The following is a 10,557-nucleotide window of genomic DNA, read 5'->3' as shown; positions in this document are numbered from 1 at the left end:
CTATGAGAAGGTGTGGAGATGCAGAGAAAATACTCTTATGTATGTCTGAGGGACACCTGAGGAGTCATACTCCAAGTTACCTGGATACCTGTGTCAGTTGGAGCATAAGAACTCAGGTACAATTACTGATTTTGTAGTAGAATATGGTCATTTCTTGTACTGCTTCTTTTCCCTCGGTGTTTCTATGCGTGGTTTCCAGTACTGTCGTCCTATAATTTGTGTGGACGACACATTCTTAAAGAATAAGTATGGTGGCCACATGCTCTGTGTTGTTGCGTTGGATGCAAACAACCAGTTGTTTCCAAGCGTTTGCATTGGTGGACAGTGAGAACCATAACTCTTGCATTGCGTTTCCAATTGCGTTTGCGTTTCCAGTTTTTTCCCAAAGCCAAGTCTGGATTGTGTGCAACTGCAAGAACCGTGCCACACTGTGCGTTCCAGTATGGACATTCTGATCTCTCTTGTTGTCGATCCTCCCAACGATCCACTTATGGAAGCTCTTCTCCTGCTGCAGATCACACTTCCTCAAATGTTCAGCAACTAACCCCTGTTTATCTACTCTAATCCTCTTCGTTGGGTCGGTGAAGTCATCAAAAGGCTTGGCCCTGCGTTTCTTCCTGACAACTTCAAGGCATGTTGCCTTCTCAGGTTGTAGTACTCGTACACTGGGACTGTCGGCGTCACTGGCAACTACAAATGTCCGGGCCTATGGAGTGGAGGGTGGATCACCAGCTTCTCTGCCTCTTTCTCAGGCAGTACTTCCTCTGCTGCAGTCCCAGCCTCCCCCACAGTTGATTCCAACTCAGGGAATAACCTGGAATCAACGTCTGGGAGGCTATTGTAGTAGACTACCTCACCGGGACATGGCTTCAGCATGGAAAATACCACTAGCTGCATGGTTGAATAACATGTGTTAGAAAAACTTTAATAAAATAAATCGTTAATCAATTAATTTGTGACATTTAACAAGATAAAATGGAACTTACTCAACGGTTGGTGAATATAGGAACCAACTGAGCTGTCGAAATAGTGATATCGGTCTTCGTAGCCCAGCTAAGCATCCTCAGAATATGGTTCCCACTGTTCTCACCGAACTTACTCCCGAAAGCTGGCATGGCCTCAAAAGCCCAGTAAAGAAGTGTGGGTGGATAGCCATAGAAACTATACTTCGACTCCTTCTGTTTTTTGCTTGAACCCTCTTTCTTCTTCGTCTCGTAATGCTTCAATTGCTTCTGCATGTCCTTGTGAACTCCTCTAATAAATTTCTTGAAGGACAGCTTCCCCCACGGATACTTGAAAAAGTAGTCAAGATCCTTAACCATCTTCAGGGAGTCACTCCATATAGTCGTTGTCTTCTCTGGGGCATTCAGTACCCCCTCTATCAAATAGCACAAACCCAACTTAAATGCATCTTCTGGGTTTGTCAAGGCCTTCAAAGCATCTTCCAACTGGCCAAAACTAACCTTCGAATCACCAATAAAGTATTCATGGATGATCCGATCACTTGAAAGATGCTCTCTCAACTTATCTGGGATGGGGTGTTCCCAAAATTCAGCCCGGTGACTAGTGCAAACTCTGCAATCCCAAATTTGCAAAGAATGTTGCCCAAGTAGAAGTGGCCCTCTTCAACCTTCTTGCTTTCCACCTTCCGCAACATAAGCTGATGTAGCAGAACCCTAGAAAAACTAAACGACTTAGCCTTGGAGAACTGTCCCAACAGGCATGCCTGTGCTCATTCAATTAGCTCGTGCCTCTTAAATTGCTCTATAAGGGTTTCCAAGTAAGCACTACCTCTATATGTGACTCGACCATGAAAGTGATTCTCTAATGACACAATCAATTCAAGCATCTGAAGAAAAAAACAAAAAAAAAATGTTAAAAATAAAATTTTAAACAATCTGGTAACTATCGAGGCCTATCGAGGCAGGTGCTAAATCAGCCATAAGTCTAATAGCATCGAGGCTTATCGAGTCCTATCGAGAAAGATGCTAAAATCAGCCATATGACTAATATCATCGAGTCCTAACGAGGGAGATGCTAAAATCAGCCATATGACTAATATCATCGAGTCCTATCGAGGCAGGTGCTAAAATCAGCCATATGCCTAATATCATCGAGTCCTATTGAGGCACAATCAAACCCATAACCTAACATATACTATCAAGTAATATCGAAGTGCATAAAAAATCTCGAAAAAAACCCGGATTTCTTCATTCCCCAGCCCCGATCTATCCTATGATCAAAAAATTAACAAATAAAGCAGACTCAGATAATTTAATGCAGAATAAACAAGTAAATCACTCACATTTTTCTGTTTCGAGGTTGTTTCGTTGATCTCTTGGGTTTTCTCGCCTACCCACCTACTTTGGTCAAGATTTCTTACCACTGATGTGCGGTCGTGGATTCGTGGTCGTGGTCGTGGAAGACAATGCTCACAAATTCGACAGTGAATGCAAAAGGAGAGTGAGAGATTTTAGAGATTTTGAATTCGGGATTGAGAGAGTGAGGGAGAGAATAGAGAGCGTTCGAGAGAGTAGAGAGAAAAAACGGGAAACAAATGACAATGGTATTTTTGGAATTAAGGAAAATAATAGGATCAAATAGACATGTACACAGTGGAAGAGTATTTTTATTATGGTACCCTATTTAACGGATTAAAAGTCAAATTTCCCCTTTACTACCCATTTTTGAAAACTTTACATAGTTATATTTTATTCTAGCTATTCTCCCTACCTACACTACGGTACAACTTTTTGAAGAAAAAAGAGTTATGATTAATATGGTATCACTTTAAGTCGATAAGTAATTTCGTCCACATAAACAAATTTCCACTCCCTTTCAAAAAAAAAAAAAAACAATTTTGGACTTATTTTTTTAGAAAATGTGAGCAAGTTTCATTAATTATGGAGTTGGGGGACCAGAGAATCACTCGTCTTGTTATATCATCCAAATTTTGATTAATTCACTAATTTCAAATAAATTAATATATGGTATTACGACTCCTTAAACTACTAAATATTGCATTTTACGTAACTTAATATAGTTTTTTTTAATAATAATAATAAAAAAAGAAATGGTGTTGTCTGTCAGTGAGTTCCTATGATTTATCATCCTAAACAGAATTTGGTGGAAGATTATTAAAACTAATCCAATTATTACGTTTATGTACCCAAAAAAATGCCTTGTCGTTTGTTCCTTTATCCAGCTGGATTTCAAGCCCACCAAGGGTCCATTGCACCATATTTCCCTCTCTCTTCTAGCAATATTAAGAGAATTGCCAAGTAATGCCCAACAACACGAGGACGTACAATCTAATATCGATTCTGTAAATTTGAATTTAATAAATATGATGTAATATTGTTAATTAATCATAAAGTATCATCTCATATCTCATATGTTATTAAACATATTAAGATGACAAATAACAACTCTCATATTAACCACAAATCATATTAAAAAAAATAATAAATATTATATGATATCGTTAAACAACCATAAATTATAATCTCATACTTTCAGATACATTAACTTATCAAATATCAATACCCTGCTATTAATTACGAGGCACATTAAAATTTCATCAAAAATAATAATAATCACAGCTCCATTCCCAAAGTTTCGTTTCATTCATTACTAGCTTACTACTATAAATACCGCTGGATTTCAAGCCCACTCATCGTATCACTTTATCTTTCCCTTACCCTTTCCCTTTTCCTTCTCTTTCTCTCTAGAAAAGCAGCAACAATTCTCCTAAAACCCTCTCCTTAATCACTTCCCCATTATTCCCAAAAAGTTTTCTTTCTTTCTTTCTTTCTTTCTTTCATAACAGGTATTTTCTCATCTCTCTTGTCTTGGATCTGCACATCTTAACTTCTCTACTTGATTTTCAGCTTTGGTGCATAATTCTTCTTCTAATTTGCTCTTTAGATCTACAGATTCTTTTGAGTATTTTCTCTTTCAGTAGATTAGGTAGTCTGCTCAGCTCAGCTCAGCTCAGCTCATCTCATCTCATCTCAATTTCTTTGGTTTTCTTTACCTTGAAACAGACCATCACATAAGAAAAACCTTTTCTTCTTCCCTGTTAAAACCAACCAAGTTTAAGTTTTTGGAGTTATAATTATTTACTGTAAACATTTTAATGTGGTACCATAATATATTATCATAGTACAGACTGTGACTTTATAGTTGTGGTCCTTTTTTTGGCAAAGTTAGTAGGTTTTGGATTTTCCTGATTAATTTACATCACATTGTTTGATTCAATTTAGACTGAAATATTTCTCTAAGCTTTTAATTATGTAACTTATCAATTTTTTATTTGATTTTCAGGAGATTTTTGGGACAAGTGGAAGCTCTTTATTGGTGGGATTTCAGGTGATTTTTGAGTTAATAGTTTGTTTGTCTAATTTTTGGGGACACGGTCGTATTTTTCACCAAACCAAACCATAACAATGTTTGGAATTGACATGTAGTTATAAGTTTAACAAAGAAAGAGGCTTTTTTAGTTGGAAGGAATAGAATGGTTTCCTTGTTTGAGTCTCTCGCTCCATACTTGATCACTCTCATAGTTCTTATCCTATCGATTGAGCAAATCCTGTACCTCGTAAAGAAGGGTTCGATTCCGGGTCCACTGATTGTCCCACCATTCGTTGGAAACGCCGTCGCATTGGTCCGTGACCCCACTCGCTTCTGGGACAGCCAATCCCACGTCGCCAAATCCTCCGGTCTTGGCTTCTGTGCCAACTACATCATCGGTAGATTCATCGTCTTTATCAGGGACACCGATCTCTCTCACAAGGTCTTCGCCAATGTCAGGCCCGACGCTTTTGCCCTCATCGGACACCCTTTTGGGAAAAAGCTCTTCGGTGAACACAATCTCATCTATATGACCGGTCAGGATCACAAGGATCTCCGCCGTCGGATGGCTCCCAACTTCAGCCCCAGAGCTCTCTCCATCTACACTGCACTGCAACAAATTATCATCCTCGACCACCTCAAGAAATGGGAGGCACTCTGTTCGGACTCGGGTCCGGCGCCGATCCCTCTCCGTTTCTTGGCTCGTGACATGAACCTCGAAACCTCGCAGACCGTGTTTGTTGGACCGTATTTGGAACACCAAGCCCGTGAGGTTTTCAAAGTTGACTATAACTTTTTCAACGTCGGACTCATGAAGCTCCCTATTGATCTCCCCGGTACGGCTTTTCGTAACGCGAGACTCGCCGTGAGCCGCCTTGTGCAGACTCTCGCTGGCTGCACGAAGCGAAGCCGCGAGAGAATGCTGCGGCGGGGAGAGGAGCCGACTTGTCTCGTCGATTTTTGGATGCAGGAGACTTTGAATGAGATAGCTACGGCGGCCGAAGCTGGAACTGCCGAGCCGGAAAATGTCGGCGACGTCGATATCGGCTCTTACCTCTTTGACTTCCTCTTCGCATCCCAAGATGCTTCGACCTCGTCGGTTCTCTGGGCAGTGGCGTTGCTCGACTCTCACCCCGATGTTCTCCGACGAGTTCGAGACGAGGTGTCGGGAATATGGACACCGGAATCAGACTCGCTCATCACAGGGGAGATGTTGTCACAGATGAAATACACTCAGGCGGTTGCGCGCGAGGTGGTTCGGTACAGAGCTCCAGCAACTCTTGTCCCGCACATCGCAACTGTTGACTTTCCGTTGACGGAGTCATACACGATTCCAAAGGGCACGATTGTGTTCCCGTCCACTTACGAGTCGTGCTTTCAAGGGTTCACCAACGCAGATCGGTTCGACCCGGACCGGTTCTCGGAGGAGAGGCAGGAGGACCGGGTTTACAAGCGAAACTACCTAGCTTTCGGAGCTGGGCCCCACCAATGCGTGGGGCAGAGGTACGCCATGAACCACTTGGTGTTGTTCATCGCCATGTTTTGTACGTTGTTGGATTTCAAGAGGCACAGAACGGACGGCTGCGATGAGATCGTGTACGTCCCTACCATTTGTCCCAAGGACGATTGCATGGTCTTCCTCAGCCGCCGGTGCCAACGTTATCCTAATCTCTTTCCTCGTCTTTGATCTTTAATTAATCCAAATCCATCGGATCGGATGTAGTGGTTGTCGTTGTAGTTTTCTCGATTAGGGAAGGGTAAAATGGCCATTGTGGGTTCGGTCGGTCTTGGTCCTGATCCTTTATTTATTCAAGTGTTGGTCGGTCATATACAGCTAGGATTCTTTGGAGAATTGTTTTTGGCTCATTGTTTGGTGGATAATTGGGGAGTGTGTGTTGTGGTGGAACAAAATATATATTAATAAAAATAAAAATAAAAAGTTGAGTATTGCTTCTATTTTTATTTCTTTTTTCTTTTTTTTGATGATATATATGGGTAAGTAATTATTTATTATTTTTGTTTTTACAAAGCATCATTTTAGTATCTTGTATTTACAAATAATATTTATTTGGTATTTTATATTTTAAAATCGTACATATTTAATACTTTGTATTTTAAAATTGTATATATTTGATACTTAAATTTAAATTTAATTAATAAAATTTTACTAATTTATTTAAATTATTCTATATAAATGTAACAGTTTGATTATATGATAAAATTTTATGAATATAAAATATAGTTTAAGTAACCATATAAACCATAAGGTGTGAACTTACTTTCCAAAAAGAAAAGTACAAAAGGAGTAAGTTCCCTGAATATATTTATGTATATAACAGTGGTTGGTACTTGGTAGTTTTAATTGAATTTTGGTTGGGGTGGATTTGGTAAGAAAAGAAAAGGTATATGTCTAGGCTTTTCGAGTGGATTTGGACAGTGATAAAAGTGACTAGAGTCTGAGTTGTCGTTTTCATTCAGACAATGAAAAAAGCAAGAATGATTTTGGATTTTGGGTTTTGGGTCAGGAATACATACATACTATTATTTACAAAAATTACCATTTCTCACGAATTTGTGTGCAATGTTTTATATATATATATAAATATTAGTAATAAGGGACACGTACGTACATGCTTGGATAAGCAAGTTCGACTTTATATAAATAGCAATAAAATAGTAAAACGGCATACATTAATGATGGGAAACATGTTCTTTGACCTTCATTAATTAATTAATTAATGTTTGAGGTTGTTTAAATCATCATTTCATCACCTGTCACTATATCATCACCTAAAATAAAATATAAATAAAATACTCTAAATATTGCCACTTATTAAATAAATCTTCCATTTTAATTTTGCTCAAGGCATAAGATTATTATAAATTCACTTTATGATTTTTTTAAAAAAAAATATTTATTAGGTATTTAGCAATTTTTCTCCTGAATTATAGTTATAGTTGAGTTTTGTTCCCAAATTTTTTTGTTTTACAAGCTTTAGTAATCATTGCAAACACGCATCTTTGGTTACATTTCATTTATTTTTTTAAGGTATTTTATTGATATGGCCATAATAGTAGTTACGAAATCAAATTTATTGATGTTAAACATATAAACGAAATCAAATTTATTGATGTTAAACATATAAACGAAATCAAATTTATTGATGTTAAACATATAAATATTAACTTGAAGAATACATATACATATTCACAAATTTTGTTATTTAACCACTATTTATGTATGAATTTTCTAACTAAACTCTCAAACTGCACCCATAAATACTATATCGTGCTACATTAACAACTATTTAAAAAAAATGAACAGAATGCAGTATTTAGGGTACATATGCAATGTTTGAAGGACAACTCTACCAAAGGTCATAATTTTGCGAAAAAATTCATATTTATCATATTTATTAATGATGGTTAAGTCAATTTGGTGATTAATTCCTTGTTGAAAAGTATATACGTTGAAATTGAATTTGAATTTTTCTATTATAAATGATTAGGCATTAGAAAATGTTGTTTCATGTAAATGTTGAATTCGTATAACAAAACCAAATTTGATACAATAAATGATTCGACTAGATCGGATAATCATTATTTGAAAGAATTTTTAAATTAGTGACGCTGGAGACACATAAATATTCTATATTTAAGAATATAAACAAGAGCAAAGAATTACTCTCAGGGAGAGTCTTGGCATGTATCCATTCCACAATAAAATAATAATAAAAAAAACAGTAATATAAAATAACAAAAAAAATTCATTATACTATATTATATTATGATTGAGACTTATTTTTTGTATGGTCATTTTTGTATGAAATAAGGACTTATTTACTATATTAGTTACTAGTTACGTAAAAATTTATTTATATCTATGTAATTAAAATGAGAATAAATAGGATTTTTTCCCATAACTATTATCACTTGCAATTTGTGCTCTTCGAATTTTTCATGTTGTTAAAAATTCTCTCCGAACTATGCACTGTTATCGAATATGAGACTTCTGTTAGCTTTTGGGTGCCGTGGCTAGCAGAAGGTTGATTTGGCAGCTTGGGTACTGACGTGGCACTGCCACGTGTACAATTAATTAAAAAATTATATATATATATTTTTTACTTTTTTTATAAAATTATCTTTTACTTCTTTTTATTTAAATGTTAAAAAATTAAAAAATCATATACAATAGTAACTTTAATAGTATTTTATTTGTACTATTTGATTTAGTTCTATTTGCATGTACAATAAATTTTTTGTTTGATCAATTTGCTTCAATTTTTTTTTTCAAAGATGGTGAATTTTAAAATTAAATACATTAAACAAAGAGAATTTCACATAAAGTGACAAAACTGACACAATTTTAACTTTTTTACTGACACACGACATTTTTAATATTAGTATTATTCAAAGTTTTTCTTTTCATTTTTACGGACTCCCTTGGCTGCCATCTTCTTCAGTGAGGTAGCAACAGAGAACCCAAACATCGAACAACGAGGAGCCCGGGGCTTGCGCAGAGGGCTAGGTCGGCTCAGGTGCTGGTGGAATCGCGGCTGTGTGTGGTCAAACGGCGGCGGAATCGCGTCTACGAGGTGCAGATTGGGGCTCGTGAATCGTAGGGGTGCTCGGAGCTTGGGACGGGGCTCGCGCTTGGTTGCTTGAGGATCTCGCGACATAGAGCTGAGATGGGAAGAGGCGAGGGGTCATGGGTGCGCAGAGGCCTAGGTCGGCTCGGGTGCTGGTGGAATCACGCCAGTGAGTGGTCGGACGACGCTATGGGCAACGAAGCTCGGAACTTGGACGGGGCTTGCAAATCACAAGGGTGTTCGGAGCTTGGGTCGCGGTGCATCTGGGCTCGATTTTAGGGCTTCGAGGACGATGAGGCTAGGGGTTCTAGGTTCACGATGGTTGGGCAGTGAGGGTTGGGTTCATGATAGTTGGGTAGTGAGGGCTGGGTTCACGATAGATATGTATATGTTATTTATTTTGTGTTGAGTTTTCTTGCTGGGCTTCGGCTCACAGGTGCGCTATGGTGCAGGTAAAGGCAAATGAAATGTCAACCAACCATGAGTATGGAGAGCATGGAGCGACGGGTACATGTTCGACCTGCCTAGCTGCCATGGCCAAGGTTATTTTGGGAAGATGTAATGTATTGGTTGATTTGTCGCTTAGGTCGGTCTTAACTATATTTTTGTGTTGTAAAGTATTTTCTAAACAGTGTTTGGGATCCTAAATGTATAACTCATTACGATTTCAATGAATGACCATATTTTTTTTTTTATATTAAATGCCTTTAAACGACTTTTATTATAGTTAGCTACACGTTTAACCTAAAACCTCGATTAGCGAGCTAATGACACATTTTTAACTCACTTAGTAACGACTCTAAGGTAGTAGGGCGTTACAACTTGGTATCAGAACGAGCCAATGTTTATGGTTCCTGGAGATTGACCGAACATGTATGCTCGCTGTCAATGACAAGCTCGACTCAGGGTTGGTTGGTAATTATTGAATTATATGTTTAATTGCTTGTTAAAGTGCCATGTTTGCCTGAGTATTTTAATAGAGCATGATGATTGAGTTGACATATGTATGATGCTAGGGCATGGCCCCTTGATTGTTGTATGTTGCTTGTGATATGTGGAATTGTTGATTGTGGTTGGTTGATGTGAATTGGGAGGTGGTTTTGGATTTTGTTATCAAGCCTGATAAGTGGCGTCATTGATTGCAGGCATATTGTGGTAATGTCTTGGCGATCAATCAGACCCCGCGGTAATAGGGTCGAGGATGACAACCAGGGCCAGGTCCCTCCACCTGCCCCACTGAATTGTCAACAGTTATTTGCTGAGATGGAAGCTAGACTTCACTGAACTAAAGAAGAGTTTCGACAGTTGAGGTAACAGGCCCCTCCTCAAGGCATTGGGTTATAGGTTCCACAGGCGTAGCACCAGTGCCAGCCCAGCCTGCTGTGGAGAATAAATGGGACATTTGTATGAGAGGTTCAAGAAGCAGCATCCTCCCACCTTCGAGGGTGGTCCAGACCCATTGCGGGCAGAGCAGTGGATGAGAGGGGTGCGCACAGGTCGAATTTTTTTGGTTTTGGGTGCATCGGGTTCGAGTTTTGCGGGTTTCGGGTGGAGAAAAATGGTACCGAAACCAATCCGAAAAATTCAGGATTTTGTGAGGTTTCAGGTTTCGAGT

At 38.4% G+C, this 10,557-nt stretch overlaps 1 protein-coding gene across 1 annotated transcript; it reads left to right on the top strand.

Annotated features, from left to right (window-relative positions):
* The first annotated feature begins 3,679 nt into the window (after positions 1 to 3,679).
* On the top strand, positions 3,680 to 6,313 carry LOC133802495 (cytochrome P450 710A1-like). Its single transcript, XM_062240811.1, has 2 exons — positions 3,680 to 3,829; positions 4,327 to 6,313. Exon 2 carries the CDS (start codon positions 4,517 to 4,519, stop codon positions 6,038 to 6,040), a length of 1,524 nt encoding a protein of 507 aa, XP_062096795.1. The 5' UTR covers positions 3,680 to 3,829; positions 4,327 to 4,516; the 3' UTR covers positions 6,041 to 6,313.
* Positions 6,314 to 10,557: the final 4,244 nt, after the last annotated feature.

Source organism: Humulus lupulus, chromosome 9 (assembly GCF_963169125.1).
Source record: "Humulus lupulus chromosome 9, drHumLupu1.1, whole genome shotgun sequence".
Taxonomy (NCBI): Eukaryota; Viridiplantae; Streptophyta; class Magnoliopsida; order Rosales; family Cannabaceae; genus Humulus; species Humulus lupulus.
This window is presented reverse-complemented; position numbering and strand designations above follow the sequence as displayed.

What these genes read in the sequence shown, in the direction of transcription:
- LOC133802495 (XM_062240811.1), top strand. Translation starts at nt 4,517, where the DNA reads ATGGTTTCCTTGTTTGAGTCTCTCGCTCCATACTTGATCACTCTCATA.